Source organism: Neocloeon triangulifer, unplaced genomic scaffold (genome assembly GCF_031216515.1).
Source record: "Neocloeon triangulifer isolate White Clay Creek 2 clone unplaced genomic scaffold, ASM3121651v1 ptg000022l, whole genome shotgun sequence".
Lineage (NCBI taxonomy): Eukaryota > Metazoa > Arthropoda > Insecta > Ephemeroptera > Baetidae > Neocloeon > Neocloeon triangulifer.
This window is the reverse complement of record NW_026775562.1, coordinates 4,269,625-4,288,532: the sequence shown is the minus strand read 5'-3', so window position 1 is coordinate 4,288,532 and position 18,908 is coordinate 4,269,625. Positions and strand designations below refer to the sequence as shown.

The following is an 18,908-nucleotide window of genomic DNA, read 5'->3' as shown; positions in this document are numbered from 1 at the left end:
ATTAATAAATAAATTTCTTTTGTAGAGATTAACAAAAATTTAAAAGGAAAATTAAAAGAAGAACACTTATTTTGTATTTTATTTTTCAAAATATAAATTCCAAGCTGTAGCTCATTTTTATGTCTTTCTTTATTCTAAATTCTGGGTCCACTTTATCCGAAACTATTTACAATCTAGCATTGCTTTTATTGTCGTGAGTCCACGATTCATACTTCGGCAACTTCCGACCATCTCATTTTCCTGTATATGATAATATTGAGTTTGTTCGGATAAAGCGGCGCCCCAGAATAAAATATTCACACTGCTTTTTTTCCTTACTTAAACGCGAGAACAACAACGATTGATTACGTGTCTTGTCCACTTACTATTATTATTTTGTTGCTGGATATAATTATCACATTTGCGTGACAACACGATTAATGGATAATGCACCTGTCCGAGAGTAAAATGTGTGATCGGTGGTCCCCGCGACCAACGGAATGCATTCGTTTGTTCCGAAATGCTCGCAAATAATAATAAAAAAAAAAAAAACTATGCAGCTGAATGTTATTGTCTTTCTGAGAGAAAAAAGATAGTGAGCATCAGCTGATAATTTTCAAATCTAAAAAATATATATTCATCAAATTGAAAATATGGAATGCGTCTATAGAAATCACTAAATTTGCAACATAATTTTAGTCCAGCTAAAATATAAAAATACCTTCATTGCAGACATTCGAACAAGCAGCGCAAACAATTATATCAGCATTTTTCCAGGGCCGAATCCCTGAGAGAGGATTATTAATTAATTCCTCCTCTATAAATTCTAGCTGATTTGACGAATTGTGATTCGATTTGGATGCAACTCGCTGCGGAATGTGTGATGATATACAGGTGATGAGTAATGGCAGTATAATTTTGGTGGGCCGCTCTCGTTTTTAATTCCTCCTTTGCTTACACCTGGGCCTTCCTGTCAGGGCCCACCACGAACAACACCTTTTGGAGCACCCTAGTTGCTGCTGCTGCAATTTTGAACAATTTATTAGCACGACAAAGAGAGAAAATGATTTGATTAGTGCAAATTGAAAGTGACCAAAGTAGGCAACCAGCGCAATTTCTGTGCCGCGCAGGTTGCCTATATTATGCTAAAAGTGCTTTTATTTGATTAAAAGCGCCTCATCAGCAAGTTATTTTGATGACAAATTTTATATTCTGTTTAAATTATCATTTTTAGAGGTCATTTCCCTAGAGAAATCAAGGGATAGCATTGATTTAATAAAAAAAATCAAACCATCTTTATATTGGAAACATTTATAAAATGCTTTTTTTAATCTGCATTAATTAATTGATGAAAAAAAAACTTTAAGGCTAGCTTGAAATTTTTAAGAAAACTTGTGTCTGATGAGACCTCTAAAGAAAATGCAAAAAGTTACAAAGTGATTTATTTTTTTACGGATATCTGAAAAGTGGAGAACGATGTTAAGGTCAGAGCCGAAAGCAAAGTAGGGTGCTGCGTGAAAGCGTTTTGGTTTTACAAGATAATCATGCATTGCGCGTAAATGAGAAAAGTAGTGCAAAGAGCATGCCCTTAAACCTATATGTTTATTGACCTTGTCGTCGGACGCACAACCATCATTAGCTTTTGCAACCACTTGGTAGCTCCATCTGAAATAAAACCATAAGCCACTGCCAACGAGGGTGCAAACTTAAAATTATTGGGGGAAAGTCCAGAAAATTGTAAGATTTAAATTAATCGTTTTGGATTTTGAACACAGTGGGAAAAAATTGTTTTGAAAAGCTGCTTGAACTCCATGCAAAACCATTAGCGAGATTAAAATAGCGTTTCCGACACTTACCGAAAAGGTTTCTCACAAATTTGGGCTTGCTCTTCCACGCTATAAACACCAGGTAAACAGGCACGCTGGTCAAAATCATGAGACAGCCGTAACCTGAGAAAATAAATTCAAAAGTTTGATTAAAATATTAATAAATTTACAATGGTTCATTTACTTAATTGTAATTTTTTTTATCAATTTAATTTGGAAAAAAATGAGATATTCTTTTTAACTTTTGCTAAATTAATTTTAGCTAGAAATGATTAATATCTTTATTTTGCTAGATAAAAAATTTACCTGTTTCTACTGGACTAGCAATCATGGGCACAACAGTAACGAAAATGCTGCAGATGATGTAGAAGAAAGGGAAGAAAAGGTTCACTTTCAGGGGTCGAGGCAGGTTCGGTTGGGTGTAGCGAAGAACTGGCAGGCACAGCACAGCGACTCCTATGCTCAACTTCGGGAATAAAAACACAAATTTACTCAAATTTTATTGATATTTTAAAAAAACTTACCCAGGTGGCGAATCCGACGTAGTTGATCAAGGCAAAGATGTCTGACACGCAGAGATACAACAGTGACAGGAGTGCCTTTTTTTAAATTTATTAGTTTAAAAAAATTTTATATTTTTTTTTTAAACTTACGACTGTGAGGACAGCAGGAGCTGGGGTGAGTCTGTTGATTTGAATCATGGTCAGGATTTCGGGCATTTGTCCTTCGCTCGCACCAGCATAAAAGAGTCTAAAAATTTTAAATTAATTATTTTGATTTAAAAATGGTTGAATTAATTACCGGGAGGAGGTGAGGAGAACTCCATTGACGGCACCAAATGTAGACATGGCCACAAAAACGGGAATGATCCACGCCATGTATCCGTAGAGACGATTGGCAAAAGTCTAAAAAAAAATATTTAATTAATATAAAAAAATCCAAAATTTGTTGATTTGGGGAAACAAAAGAATTTGGTGAAAATTTAAATCAATTAAATACAAATAAAGATTTTAGAGGTTTTTTTTATAAATTTTATTCCTAATTTCATTATTAAAAAAACCATACGGGGTTGATTATTTAAATTTATCTAGGTTCAGATTAAAAACTATTTTGTTCTTATTAACATTTATATTGAATGATAATGAGTTGTTGGTTGGAAATATTTAGGCTTACCACAGCCACAGCTTCGGAACCGAGGATTTCCACCGGTGATAGAGTGGTGAAGAAAGCAACATTAGCCAGGACATAGACAACAGTGACCAGAGTACAGGAAATGGCAATGGCTTTCGGGAGATTACGAACGGGGTCTTTCAGCTCTTCAATGATGAAATTTAGGTAGTTCCTGTCGGTGGAAAATTAGATTTACAATTAGTTCGGCAGAAAAAATCTATTAATTAACAAAAAAAAGGGCTCTAAATAAGTCGTCTTATCAATAACGAAAAAAAAATACAGCAGTGTAATGACCTCTCTGGAGGTCTCATTAAATGGGGCTTAACTGGTTGGAGGATGTTATTGAAGAAAATCTGTGCCAAGCAATTTAAATCCTTTTGTTGTGCAAAAAATACATCAAAGATAATAAAACGAAATGAGCAGGACGTATTTTATTTTGAAATTCTTAAAATTTTGAAATAATCCTTATTTTTCCTTGCATTGGTTTTCGTTATCATGACAACTTCCTCTAAAACAACTCCGACCTTGATTTAGACTTTATTTACGTTTTTGCCTCGATCATTTTAGTCTCCGACAAAATAAAAAAATGAAAAGAAAAATTGAAACAAAAGTATTAAATTATCATTTTAATTTAAAAAGAATTACTTTATTGCATTAAAGTATTTTTATTTTCATTTGAACTTCAGTCAATCTGATTAAAAATATATCAGACTAAATACAACTTCTTTTTTAATATTTCATCAATTAATTATTTTTTATTTTCACATGAAAAAAATTTACTTTGGAATGAAAGTTTTTTGTGATTATCAAATTTTTGAAAAGAACTTCAATAAAAAGTCCTTAATTTTATTTTACTCTAATAGAATTTAACGCTTTATGATTTTCCATACAGTTTTCCAACTAAAAATTGCGCTTTCAAAATTCCTTTTTTTTTAACAGAAGCCGCGTCTTTAGAGATTTTAAAATTCTCAATTTCAACATTTCAAGTTGGAACAAGTTGAGCAAGAATTTAAAATTTAAATGAAGATTTCGCCCTTTAACTTCTGATTATCCTGTTTCGTCTCATAATGTGCTCACGAAAGAGACCTTGGCAATGACTGCGTGAGCGACGAATCGCATCACTGACTGCGCTCATGAGAATGCAAATCTGGCGGTCCATGCGATCATTACCCACACAGTGGGCTCGTTTTGCAATAATCAAGACGGTAATTTACGGACAAGTCGCTTTGTCGTGCTCACCGGTCTTTTGGACGAGAATTTAAGCAAGGCACAAGATTTTTTCTCACTCTTTATATGGAAATAAATTATTCGCAACTGAAATAATTCTGCAATAAAATATTATTTCTTATGCAAATATTTTTTTTAAATAATCTCTACCTTTTTTTATTAAAATAATAAAAATTCATTAATGAATGTTTTTTAATAAAAAATATTAAAAAATTTAATATTTGGTGAGATAAATTAATTAAATTTATTTTAATTGGCACACTTTCTTAATTGATAAACCTTTTATTTTTCTTGAAACTAAATCTTGTGAAAACATTTAGGAAGTTGAAAAAACTCACCATCCGTTGTATGCAAAAAGACCGGAATAAAATGATAAGGCTATTTCCGTCACGTCCGTTTTCGTATTCTCAAAGGTGAAGTGCTCCGTGTGTCCTGCAACAAACAAGGAAAACAAATCAATCAGAAACAAAAAACCTTTGGGAGTTTCCACGATTTTTTTCCTTGTGGCTAAAAGGAAGTGGGAATTCGATCAAGGCAGAATAATTGCGAGAGCAACCCTGTTTTTCCCCTTCAGGACGTCGCGGTGATTTGCTCGAGTGCAAATGATTTTTTCCGGCTGGCAAGAATAAAAAAATAAGGAAATAATGGTCTTTTTCCTGACAAAAGAGTACGTGAGTGGCCAGTCGACGGTGAAAAAGCCTACTCGAGCGTCAACTTCGATTTATACTCACAGGTGAAAGAAAAAAAGAAGAAAATCGTGCGCTAAAAGCATATTATACACGTCACATCAACATTGAAGGTCGTGCAACCAGAAAGAAGGTTCAAATTACAGCCTAACTTAGAATATAAAAATATAGAATTGAAATTTGTATTAATTTAAATTAAAGAGAGATTGGCAATAATTATGCTGTAATTTTATTAATCACAAAATCACCAATCATTTTGATAATTAAAAAATTTTTATTTAAAAATTTAAAAAGCTGAAACCGGGTGGAATTTCGGTGCAAAGAAAAAAAATGAAAAAATAGAGGACATCTGACCACAAAAAGCGACCTGCGATCTGCTGGTACTTTTGTCGTGTTCAAAAGTTCAAACTTAAGTATGGGAGGAATTTATAAAAAATTGAAAATAAAATTTGAATAATTTAATAAACAAAAACGCAGAAATTAATTGAGAAACTGATTAAGTCAATAGCTTCATACGAAATTTCACGAATTTCACCCGGTTTCAATTTTTCATAAAATCCTTCTCAAGTATGTTATCATTCAATTTCAAAAGCTGTTGACTTTTAATTTATTTGTCATTATCAAAGGTTTAGTTCTGTTTCAATTTATTTCTATCAAAAATTTATTAGCAAAGAATTCTGTGATCAATTTGTCTTGAGTATTTTAATGAAAGATGAGAAAAAAGCTCGGCTTCTTACACAATTTGTGTTTTATATTTCAAATTTCAAAACTTCAAAGCAACTCTTCAGTTCTTATTTCACCATGATTTATATTTAAAGTCTGTTTAGAATATTTCACAAAAAATTGATAAAAATGTTTTTGAAGAATTTGAAATTTTTCTTTAATTAACTTCGGATTTAAATAGTTTTATATCGATTTATATCTAATTGATGTAATAAAAGTCTGGGGATAATTTATTAGGCTTAGAGGGCAGTCTCCTGTCAAAAGTAATTTCCTCTCACTTTCGTTCAAGTGCACGCTAAGTATATATTTTATGTATAACGTGCTCCGGTTGCAATGTACCCGCTCGAGCGAGTCAATAAATTTAACTCGCGTGTTACACCTGTTGAAAGGTAACACACAATCTCAGTCAGTCTTTTTTTTCAACAATTGCTTTCTATATAATTATCGAAAGGGGAAACGCAAATAATGTGCCGGTTGCATCAGAATTTCGCGAATTCGCCGCTTCTTTTGTCAGAGATTTAATTACTTGTGGTTTGTGTGTGTGTTGAGTGCAATCGGAGCGACTAGACAGAAGGAAATGGACCTCGCGAAGAAACCCCGCCGGGAAGCCGGAGCTTTAATTGGAAATGCGAGAATCAGCCGGCGGCTCCTTCGCTTCTCGCAAAACAGTCTTTTGACACTTTTTAAATTGAATTTCAACGCAGGCGAAATTCTCCTGCTTATATTTGCAGAGCCTTCTTTATATTGTTGACGGAGGAAAAATCTGCTTACCCAAGTAGAGTTGGTAAAGGCCGGTGCCGATGATAATGAAGAGGGCAAATAGTTTGGCATAGGTGAAGTAATCCTGGACCATGGTGGCCCATTTGACCTCGTAGCAGTTGACGAATGTCAGCAACACTGTAAACAAAAACAAACCAAATTGGTAAGATGAATTGATCATTAATATATTGATGCAAACCAAAAACAGTGGAATTAGATAAAAAATTTGTTTTAAATTATGTAAAAAATGTGCAAAATATGAAATTACCAAGAAAATTAATAAAAAAATAATTTTGAATTTATTATATTGTGTTCCAAATATTTCAAAAATTGATCTTTGCTCTTTGAAAACTGTTTTAGAAAGAATAATTTATAAAATTTTTTAGTTAAATTTGGTTAATTATTGTCCCTTTTCCTTTTTTATTTGAGCAGCTCTTAAATTTAAATTATTTTTTATTGATTTTATATTTTATCGAATTATTATTTTCTGCCTAATTTTAGTGGAAGCAAAAACTCTCTTATTGGAAGTCAACAAAGTGCTACTCTTGCTTTTGGGGGCTCGTCTCGCCAATCGAATAATGAACACGCCAGGCTACTCTGATAATCTCTGCACGGCTTTCGTATGGAAAAACATTTTTAAAAGCCGCGGCGCGAGAGTCGAGCCCACCATAAAAACGAACCAAGGTGACCTCGAGACACGAGGAGCGCAGATCGACGAGAGACCAGTTTGATTGTACATTTATTATATGTGTGCTTTTTGCGAGAGCGCGTCACGAAATTCCATAATTCGCCTTCCGAGATTTGTGACCAATTAGCGACAATTGCCCGTCTGACCCCACAACCGCGACTTTTATATTCAATCAGCTCGGCGACGAGCCATCGACAGGTCACATACATACGCCGACCTGACACTTTGGCCAAGAAAGACTCTTGAGAATCAAAATATTTCAAGTAAGAAAAAATATATAAAATTTTGAAAGATCTCTGCTTAATATTAATGCCCAAATTTTTTTTTTGGCAATTTATTTTTGACTGAAATATTTCAAAATTTATTAACTACAAAATTATCAGAACGTTTTTTTTTAAACATTTTTGCTCATAACTTTATAAGTTTTAAGCAAAGATCTGTAAACAAAATTGATTATATTTTATAAGTTTCCAGAATCTTTATTAAAATTGATATAAAAATTTGAAATTTTATGCTTTACATTCAATGAAAGATGCGGAAAAGTGAATGTTTATTGCTGCTTATATAATTTATCGTTCTTTAAATAACTAATTACGAGTGAAAAATACGTAATTCAACACCTGTTTGAAGTTTGATGTGTAATAATTATTCATTGAAACGTACGTTAATGAGAGAGGTGTGTATTTTTCAATCTCCTGCGAAGCAGATCAGTGTCAGCTGACTTAACCCAATACATTTTATTAGCTACGCAGATATAGAGAGGTGTATTAAAAGCTGGCTTATTAATGTCGGCTAATTATAATTAGATATTTTTATATAAACTCATCTGTTTTGAAAAATTTATTGATTAAATAGGAAAATTCCATTTTTAGGAATTTTTTTTATAATTATTAAACGCACCAAAAGATTATCCGATTGTAAGATCCAATCTTCGGCGGGACTAAAAAAATCTGATAATTTTTTTAATAAAGATGGAGCAATTTAATGTTTTTTTGTTTTTTTTTCTATCCTGATATGGTTTTATTTAATTTTTGAAACTAAATTAATTTCATCAAAATATTAGTTGAAAAACTAGAAGGACTATAACAAAAATTTGTCACAAGTCAAAGACGCTTTTTAATTTCGAAATGAATTGATTACATTTTTCAATTAATAATAATTTAATAAAAGAGAAAATAAACTTAATTTTTTTCATACAATTGATACAATTTATTCTGAAAATTTTTACTGGTTTCCATTTGGAATTATCAATTCAATGACCATAAAAGTTTTCATTTCTCTCTCCACGCTTCGACGTATCCGCCGGAAGGTAAAATATAAAATCTACACCAGTCGCTATACTTTTTCTTTCTTTATGCAACGAGGGAAAACCTCTTCGTATTGCGCACGTGCTCGGCTGGAAATTACGCACTACACTCTGCTTATGGATCCATAAACTTCCCATTCAGAGGGTTGTTCGGGGGTGTCTCGAGAGTAGGCAATCGATTCCTACCCTCGCCCGCCACGTGACGTCACAAATTGCATAGTGATATGCGGGGGTGGCGACGACAGTGACGTCACCACATTATATTCGATTTTTTAACTGCGCGCCGCTTTTGACATAATACAGGGGATCGGGGACGTCAAAAAGGCGATTTGTTTATCGAAAATCACACCGCATGAATCGTCAATTATTCACTAACCTTTAAGCCTGAATAACTTTGAGCGTTAGTTAGAAATTTAAAATCAACAATTAATTGGAAATTTTTAATTTAATTATAGTTTTAGCAAAATTCTTGCTAGTGGTGGTGCCGTTTTGTCCAATAATTCCTTTCTTTTCAAAAAATTTTTTTCTTCAATTGCATGTAAACAATGCGATGTAACAATATGGACAAAAAAACAACAATGATATTAAAACATAAGTATGATTTAATACATATTATTTTAAAATTTGAGAGAAAATATGTTCTTTTTTTTAAGATTTTACGAAATTAAATAATATGTAAATTTTTAAATTATTCATTTATCATTTTGAATTTTTAAATTGAAATAAATTTTTAATTGTTGTATGTACAAGTAAACTTAATGTAATTTTTAAATTTAAAAAAGGAAAAACTTTAAATATTCATCTCAAATTATTTATATTGAGAGCTGACATGACTTTTAATGAAAGTAGAATTTAAAAATGGCAAAATATGAATATATATAATTATAGAGTTGTTCCCCTTCCATTTTCCTGAACCGCCCTAGAACGTTATTATTACCAAGCTTGAGCTGCACGCAACTCTTCTCCTTCACGAAAACTCAAAACAATGGCATGGGGAATATTTTTCCTTTTTTGCTCCATCGAAACCCTGCCATTAATTTATCAAAATTACATACAGCGAATAACCCAAAATATTTCTTTACATCGCAGACAGCAAATATAGCTAAATTTTTTTGTATCATTCCATCCAAGGTTAAATCAATCACCCAATTAGTGAAATTAAAACAGAGTCCAATTTGTTAAATAACTTTAGATCAAACTAAATTGTTTTTAATTCAGTTTATTAAATTTTTTCTCTTTCTAGTTAAAAATCAAGCAAAACTAAGAAGATTCATTTTTAATTAGGTCAAAAAGTGTTTATTGTTTGTCCTGTCGAGTCGAGAAGATGGATGATGAGACCATTAAATGTATTAAATGAATTGGCCGCTGTGAAAAGTGACCCCGGCGTGCACACCCATTTCATTCATTAGCACTAACTCGATCAACAAAAGCGAATTCGGCGCCCTTTCACATCCTCTAAAAAAAAATCATTTTCCTATTGCATCAGATGACGAGTAGCTTAGGGAGTGACCCATAATTGCACGGGTCCTTTGTCGCTCAAAATAAACTCTCTGCCGAGACGTTCAAATTGCCGATTAAAGTGGGCACACGCTCAGTGAGTGCCACATAGTGTGGGAAGAGATGGAGAAATTCGATATCTTACATAATTGGACCGGAAGTTGAGCGTTAATAAATTTTATCCATAAAAAAATTAAGGTTTGCAAGATAGTATTTGATTTTACAATCAAATTTACATAAATTTTTAACAATTGATGCTTAAATTTCATAGAATAATATTTTTGGAAATTTGGTAGTTTTCTATATCAAAAGCATTTTAAGTAATTCAAATTGGGCGTTTTATGAAATCCTTATTCTTAAAGATCCTCTCCGGTCAAGTGTATTGCTCTCTATTCTGAAAGATTGCTAAATTTCGAGTATATCTTGTGAAAACACTATTTGAAAATTCCAAACCGTTGCGTCTTGATCAAAAGAAAACCTAAATTCGAGTGATTCGCGCGAAAAACGTGTGAGAATTGAGAAGCCAATCAGATCCATCAGTTTGTTACAAAAACTACAGAATTTGGTCACATTAGCGCTGCGATCGCTGTTTTTTCCACTTGTGCCCCACGGCGCAGATAACTTGGCAAAATCAGCGATCGCAGCGCCAATGTGACCGAATTCTGTAGTTTTTGTACAAAACTGATGGATCTGATTGGCTGCTCAATTCTCACACGTTTTTCGCGCGAATCTCTCGTATTTAGGTTTTCTTTTGATTGAGATTTAGGTTTGGAATTTTCAAATTTCAAATAGTGTTTTCACAAGATATACTCGAAATTTAGCAATCTTTCAGAATAGAGACCAATACACTTGACCGGAGAGGATCTTTAAGTTGCTAAATTTAAAATTTATTATTTAAAAAAACAGTAAAGTAGAATAAAAATTTGAATTTAAAGAATATAATTATATGAAAAATTAAGTTTAAAAAATTGTCCAAAAGCCTTTTTAAGTACAGAAATATTTATTATTATTTTTATAGAGGTGTGTCTTTAAATAAGAAAATTGTTAACCAGTAAAACTATAAATCCATCACTTTTAACAAAACTCCCTCAACCTAGCTCTATGGCCATTTTTAATAGTTGTTTTGCCCCAACAATATAAGTGTAAAATAGGACTGCTCCTCTCTCTCGCACGGTTAAAAACTATTAAACCCGATTTTAATGCCCATTTATTTTATGGCTGTTTACAAGCGATCGTGCAAACACAAAGTCGGAAAACGCCCAAGCAGAAAGATTTATTCGCGTAAACAAAATCTTCCTTTCAATTCTCCGCCGCTCATTAGGATTCACTTTTCTCCAGACAGGCGCGTTTAATTTTTTTCTGCATATTTCTGTCAGCGCCAAAATGGGCACGTCACGTTTTCTAAAAAAAAAAAGATGCAGAATAAAAATCGAGAAATCAAGGTCCGCGAACTTTCGAAGGTCCCGCGACGTGTGTAATTTTGCTTTTGGCACCTTCACGCTCGGGCTGCATTTTTACCTCGCGTGTGTCTCGCGGCTCTCGACGGGCGGTTTAATTTTCGGTACCGAGATAATTTGCATATTATATTGGTACGTTTGTTAAAAGGCAATTTGCAGGTGTAATTAACAAACGGAATAAAATTTACTGTTAATTTGCTTAAGAAGCAACTAACAATTAAGACAAGCAGAAACCTTAAAATTTTGATTTTTATCAGAAAAACCGGTAATATTAAAAAAAGGGGTCAAAATTAACCAAAAAGATTGAATTTTGTGCTAAATTTTCTTCTGAAGTCGATTTTCTAATTTGGAACTTTCAATATTTGAGTCTTTCATATAAAACAAAAAGTGCTGAAGTTTTCAAACTCGATCCGCAGCGGTCACGGCTCTGCCCGCAAACATCGATTATATCGAGATAACCAGCTCAGCGAGAAGTTAACGACGGAGATAATGATGGGTTTGAAAAACGCATAAAACCAACATCATTATCCATACCTGCAATTACATGGAAATCATATTCGCAATTGCGGCCTCCATCAACTTTTGAAAAATTGAATATTTTTAGACCTCGATAGCAACTTGATTTGCATATTATAAATATAATTGGTGATGAAATTTACTAAGTAAAAATACTAATTTTATTGCTTTTCCTGTAATATTAATAAAATAAACAAGGATTTGTCGGATTTATTTGCTTTGTCGTCAGTTTCTATTTGTCCAGCTTTTATTTGCATCTGTTTGATCGTCTCTCTGCAAATAAATCACCCAATTTGGCGCCACCCTTGCTCAATTTGTACCGACGGATTCGGTGAAAAAAGCAACGGAACCAGTTTTATTGACGTAAAAATAGCGCCGTCCAGTTCTCGGTCGACGAAGGAAATTCGAATTTCATTACATTATTCCGGTGCAGCATGTATCGTGTCACGAACTTTCCGAGAAGCAAAGTGCGCTCTGGATTTCCTTGATTTTATCTTTCAGTGTTGTCTCTTTTCAAAGTTCGTATATTTAAAATTCTGTTGACCGCAAGCCGGAGGTGGTTCAAAGCGGTTAACGCTCTGTAAATATGTTTGTTCACAATTGGAGAGTTTAAATAAAATAGAGTGTAAACTGATTTAATAGATAAAAAAAAATTCAGTAAACTGTGCAATTTTTTGAACAGAATTATTGAAATGAAATAAAAAAAATTGAACAATTTGATTTATAAATTTGATATGAAAATAAATATGAAGAGATAATTTCAGTGAAGTAAAATTTAAAGTTTTAAATATTTAAATTTTAAAATTAGTAATTTTAAGCAATTTAATTTATTTGTTATAAAATAAATTAAAATATAACAATTAAAATATTACTTTTATTCAATTTTATAAATTTAAATAAAGTTTGAAATAATAAGATACAAGTTTATTTCAAATTTATTCAAACCGAGTTGAAATTTCAACAAAAATTTTTATAGATTTTATGGATTTTATCATACGAAATTTAGAGATTTTTAAGCGTCCATAAGTATCTAGCAAATATTTAAACGAACCACGTGTGCGTTTTTTTTTATGCAAATCCACTCGCGAGAGAAGACATTTAAAACTTTTCTAAGCACGTCCCTTCCCCTTATTCTCTGTTCACACAAAACAAAAAGGTCCTTTCAAAACTGCAGCGACGGTTACGGTTGGCGAAAAACCAGTTTGGCGGTGCAGCGTGTATTTTTTTTTTTAGCATACCAAAAGTTTTCCATTTGCAAAAAATCCCATAGATCACGAACTTGTTGTTTCTTTTAACGCACAAATAAAAATTTTACTAGATGCAGAGATTGCGCCACGGCCACGTGCTTGGTTTGCCTAGAATCTATCAAAAGGTGGTTTTTTTTTGTTCCCTCCTCGGCATTTGAATATCGAGTTTCTATCTCACGACGGATGGGACGAGGGAAACTCAAACCCTTTGGAATTTCTGTTGCAAAAAAAGCTTTAGAGATTTTTATTTGACCAACAAATGATTCTTGCCAAAAAAGGAAATAATGAAGAAATACTGAAGAAAATTAAAAATTTGTATATTTTAGTAGCAATTTTTAAAAGTGTTTTGGTTTGATGAAAAAATATATAGATTCAAAATTAATTTCCGTAATAATTTTATGTGAATTATAATTAGAATTCGCAGAGTTTCAAGAAAAATAAAATGTATTTTGTTTTAATCGTTTTAATGTCATAAATCAAAGCGAGTAGAAAATCAAAATTTGACTATGAAAATTTCATTTGTACAAATTGTTTGAATGATTTGAATAATTTTCCAATAGAAAAAGATAAAATTGTTTTGATCGAAAATGAGAAAGAAACGACTTTGTTAAAACATCTGAGATCAATTGTGATTGCGCGAAAAATGTTTAAATTTCTTTTGCACGTAGATTGAAATTTTCTTTTGTTCTTTGCTTGTCCTTTTCGTCTTTTCTGCGCAGTTTAAATATTAATTCTGCAGCCTTCTCAGCATTTTAAGCTCCAAATCAATATTTCCGTCTGTCTATTGTACGCATTTCTTACACTTCAGACTTTTGATTTTAAAAGAATTTTTATATTTTAATTATCCAGTCACGTCCACAAAACGCTTCCATTTGTTAACTAACAATAAAATTCCTCACTCTCCACGTAATTAAAATTTGCCACACGTGCGCTTGTAAAAGTAAATAATTCATTTTATCACGACTTCTGTCAAAAATGTCGCTTTTCAACTCTCGACAATTTTTACCTCTAAAAACAATTATAAATTTAATACAATGTTTGCTTTTTTAACTGGGAAATAAAACGAGTTTGTGATGATGAAAATCTCGTATTTTTCGCAAATCAAAAAGCGGGCGCGACTGGGAGTGACTCACGTGTGGGTTTTCAAATCTGTGATGCGAAAAGTTCCAGGAAATTAGCAGGGGCGGAGCACCATTGTGTCCAAAACAAAACAAAGCCGGCACACAAACCTCCGCAACCAACAATCATTATAATGTTAGTCAAAAGTCTAGCGCAAAATTTATTTTATAAATTCCACCTGGAAATTTCTTTGTGAAGAAATAAGATGAAATTAATAGCCTTAAAATAAGATTTTATTCTAAATTTTGAAGAATTTCTTTAAAATTAGGGGTTTTTTGAAAGAAAGAAAAAAACGATAAATTGTAAATATCTTTAATTATCTTAAAATACTTTTAATTCTGAACGAAAATCTACTCTTGGTCTTTATTTTGCGAATTTAATTTGTTCAAGGGATGTGATTTTTTATTTTATTTTCAGTTTAAATTAAAAAAATTTTGTATATTTTTGTCCAAGTAGGAGCATTTCAGAACGAAACAATTTTCCTGATTATTCTTATTTTGAAATTTGAATGCAGAATAAATAAATCTACAAATAAATAAATAAAAAATAAATAAATAAGAGACAAAATTTGAAAGAAATGTTTTTTTTTTGTTTTTTAATTTTTTTCTTCAAAATTTCTGAATTTTTCACGTCAAATACTTCAAGATTTTCACTCTAGTAATTTCTGACCAACAAATTATTTGATAAATTAAAAAGTAATAAAAGAGTCAGAGATTGAAGGGCGCCGTCGTTTTTCGGTAATATTATTTGCATTGACGGCGGCGTCATGTGCGTTAACGAGCTCTCGAAGTGCTCAAGTACAATATTTGAAATTGGTCAGTGGGTCAATCTGGTTCGGCCCGGCTGCCGCGAGACGAATTTGACAAAAACAAAAAGCTGAATTGAAATGGGAGTGAGTACGAGAGAGTGCGCCACGCGGTGGCTTATTTGTCTGACCTATGCCGCGATCGAGTGAGACACTAACCTTTCACCCGTTGGCGCCCTTGACTGTGATACAGATGCAAGAATGCCGAGTAAATTTAGATCTTTATAAAATATGTTCACACGTAATTTCACTTGAAAGTTGTAAAAAAATTGAAATAAAAAAAAATTGGCGAACTCGACATTGTAAATAAGATCATTACGAAGATTTATTCTCTAATTTAAATGACGGTGGAAAAATTTATTTTGATTATTGTGATTTGTTGTAAATTTCATAATAACAGATAATTTGATATTTTAAAACTTTACAATTTCCATACCAAATATTCATTTATTTATTTTGTTTTAATTTTTTTAAGGGCAAATTTTTGATATTTTTTCTATATCAAATGTTACTAAATTAATATTTAATTGATAAAAATGATCATCTGATTTTTTCCCCTAAAATCCTGTAGAACATTTTCATAATTGTAAATATTCTCCAGCATTTTTTTATATTTAAATTGATTAAATTCAAATTATTTAAGATAAAAATTGCAGAAAACTTTGTAAAAATCTCATATTTAACAATTATAATTCAATTTAAAGTTTTAAATTTCAACTTTTTTAAGGGATTTTTTTACAATTTAACAGTAATAAATATGTAAACGATCTTGTTTTTTCTTCTTCATATTACAAAATTATTGATTAATTATTGACAGGAAGTTTTATTGTTGTACTCACAGATGCAGCAGACGGCGAGCATCCTGACGGACTCGTCGGGCGGTTGGCACTCGGGGAAGAAGGGTTTGAGGACGTAGACGCTGAAGGTGAGCGCGACGATGGCCTGCGAGCACGGCCGGACGATCATGCACTCGATCCACAGCCGGATGAAGGCGAGGAACGGGCCGAACGTCTCCATGATGTACGCGTAGTCGGCGCCCGACTTGGAGATCATGCAGCCCAGCTCGGCGTAGCAATACGCGCCGAACATGGAGAAGATGCCGGACGCCGTCCACACCAGCAGGGACGCGTTCACGCTGCCCGTGTACTTGAGCACGCCCGTCGGCGACACGAAGATGCCTGTCAAAAATCAATTTATTTTTAATTTTTATTAGAAAAAAAATCATAATAATAATTGCAATAATTATAAAACTTCAAATTTCAATGTTGAAATGATGGAGGAAAAACTTTTTTCTTGAGAGAAAGTGGTAAAATATTAAAGGTGGATGTGAAATTTAATAAATTTTAATGAAATTTGCATATCAAAAGAGAAAATTCAACCTTTATTTGGTAAGAAAATTGCTTTATTAGTTTAAAGTTGAAGCTGCTGTTCAAATAAATTACCTCATTAAAACAAGAAATTTTGTAGCTCAAATATTAAAGATATATATTTCTTCAAATAAATGAAATCTCTATTATGACACAAAGTATTATTGTATGTTTGATTAATTTTGACCGCTTGAAATATAAAATTTTTAACAAATGCAGGTTTATAGCGGATTTTAAACAGTGGAATAACACTTTTTTTAATAGAAATAAAGAAAAATTGTTATCGGTTCACCTCAAATTGAATACATTTTGTAATTTGAAAAATCATTCTCTTGCAAACTTTTTTCTTATAATGCAAAAAATCTGTTTTATTCATTCTAAAATTATTGATTTATGATGCTTGCAACGTTTCCAATCAATTATTAAAATGACTGTCAAGAAATGGCTTTATTTGAACTTCAGAGGCTTTGGCAAAATTTTTGAAAGTTATTATGTCAATTTTTTGACCAAAATTTCGGAATTCTCCTTTAAAAATGGATGATTTTTGCAATGTAACTAAGTAAATGTTTGATTGGAAGAAATCAGTTTTTAAAATGTAAAATTTTTTAATATAAAATTAAAAATTAAATATTTTTTTCCCACGAGAAGGTTAAAACTAAAATTTATGCTTTTCATTAGTTTAATTGTCCAATTTTTGCAAGATTTTGAGACACAAATTTTTGGAGGAAAACAACCTTGCTGAAAAGGGTTAAGAATTGGTTAAAAAAAAACATCAAATTAAAAAAAAATGAAGCTTTTAAAATAAAATTTAAAAAAAAGGTTCATTATAACTTTATGTGCGTAATTTATTTCAATCTTATCTTTATCTTTGAGAAATCAAATAATGACCATAATTTTTCAAATTTAAATAAAAAAACAAAAATTAAGAAAGTAATTTACTTGCAAAAATTTAGTAAATTCTCCTTTTTATTGAAATTAAAACATTTGATGAAATAGAAACTTTTGAGTCAAATTTTCCGCAGAGCACGCGGTCGGAAAAACCGATCTAAATTATTTGCGAGGACCAACCTGAGCCGATGATGCTGCCGACGATGACGGTGATGCCGTTGAGCAGCGTCATCTTGGCCTCGAGTTTGATTTCGCCGCCCCCGGAGGCGGCCGCCGGCTGCTTTTCGGCCTCATCGTCGTCGCCTTTGTTGGACACGGACCTGCGGGACACCTCCGCCGACATGCTCATGCAGCGGAGCAACTGTGACTGAGGCGGCCGAGGCAGAGGCTGGGCATCGATCCGCGAGCAAGAGAGAGAGAGAGAGAGAGGAGCGGACGCAGCTCTCGGTCCCGCACTCGCGCCGCGTGCGCCCTGCCAAAAGGGGCTGCCGACGACAAAATAGGGGCTGCCGCACGCACATTTCGGCGCGAAAATTCGCCTTTCTAGGGCAGCTCGATAAACAAAATCGATAAGCAGCAGGAAATTGGGGGAACTTTTACACCAGCGAGTCGCACTTTGGTAGAAATTCCATAAAAAAATCATTTCAAAAATAAAATATATTTAAATGTTTTTTAAGGAAATGGTGTTGTTAGTTGAGTAAATTTATATAAAATTTATTAAATGATAAAAGCACGTACAAAATTAGAGTGAAAACTTCATTTTGACTGCAATTTTAATTTTAAAATATAATGAAAATATTTTCGTTTTAAAAACAATATTAGAAAAAAATGTAAATTAAAAATCAACCTAAAGAGAATTATTTTATAAGTAGAGATAGAGATGATTTTGAATTTAAATTTCAAATAAATTTATGGAAGTTCCTGGAATAAAATTTTTAAGTTTTATTTTTGTTTTGTTGTTTCTTTTCATATTATACTTTTTGTTTTCAATAAATATTTTAATAATCAACAACTCATTAATTTTGCCAAGTCAAATAAAGTCTTTGCAACAATGGAAGTTGAGCTTTCCTATGCTAAAATTGTATAATTTTTTTTTTGTAAAGATTTGAATATGAATCTAGATAAAAAAAAAAATAAACAGAGTTTGCTATTTAATTTAATTTGATTTAAAATTAAAAGTATGGAATTAAGAAAAGAAAGAGAACTTAAAAGTAAATAATAGTTCAGGGAAAAGAATTTGCAAATAATGAATTTTAATGGAAATGTTTTTGACGAACTAAAAATTTCATTATTTTGAGATTATAATTGATCTTTTGCGTCGCGATTCAAGTACATTTTGGAAAATTAATTTTAGACACGAAAAAATTACGGCCGGATTTTTCAAATGAAAGATCCAATAATTCCATAAAGAGTTTTGATTGATAACAAAAGAAATTGCAATTTCAAAGATTTTTTATTTGAATGATTTCAGACCCTTTAATTTGCCTATCAAATCTAGCAATTAATTGGTTTAATTGATTAATTTTCATTTAAAAAATAAGTTTACATGAATAATTAAAAAAAAAATCATTTTAGTGCTTTGAATAACGAGTATTGAAAAATCTCTAGCTGTGTTGATACAAATTATTTGGTAAATAAATTTAAAAGT

At 31.9% G+C, this 18,908-nt stretch overlaps 1 protein-coding gene across 2 annotated transcripts; it reads right to left on the bottom strand.

The window, feature by feature from the left end:
* Positions 1-25: 25 nt before the first annotated feature.
* LOC132204461 (Y+L amino acid transporter 2) lies at positions 26-17,648 on the bottom strand. 2 transcript variants are annotated; one of them, XM_059632974.1, is made up of 12 exons: positions 17,441-17,648; positions 15,845-16,183; positions 6,383-6,508; positions 4,541-4,634; positions 2,979-3,147; positions 2,607-2,710; positions 2,459-2,555; positions 2,330-2,404; positions 2,112-2,271; positions 1,836-1,928; positions 1,590-1,644; positions 26-1,001 (listed from the first exon to the last, which is right to left on the bottom strand). In XM_059632974.1, the coding sequence occupies exons 1-12, from the start codon at positions 17,607-17,609 to the stop codon at positions 989-991; spliced, it is 1,494 nt and encodes a 497-aa protein (XP_059488957.1). In that variant the 5' UTR covers positions 17,610-17,648; the 3' UTR covers positions 26-988. The 2 variants fall into 2 exon arrangements, with proteins under 2 accessions (XP_059488957.1, XP_059488959.1); XM_059632976.1 differs by lacking the exon at positions 1,590-1,644.
* Positions 17,649-18,908: the final 1,260 nt, after the last annotated feature.

What these genes read in the sequence shown, in the direction of transcription:
- LOC132204461 (XM_059632974.1), bottom strand. Translation starts at nt 17,609, where the DNA reads ATGAGCATGTCGGCGGAGGTGTCCCGCAGGTCCGTGTCCAACAAAGGC. An exon ending in GTTCCGAAGCTGTGGCTGTG is followed by an intron (nt 2,711 to 2,978) that starts GTAAGCCTAAAT and finishes ATTTTTTTTTAG; the next exon opens with ACTTTTGCCAATCGTCTCTA. An exon ending in ATTTGTGAGAAACCTTTTCG is followed by an intron (nt 1,645 to 1,835) that starts GTAAGTGTCGGA and finishes GTTTTATTTCAG; the next exon opens with ATGGAGCTACCAAGTGGTTG.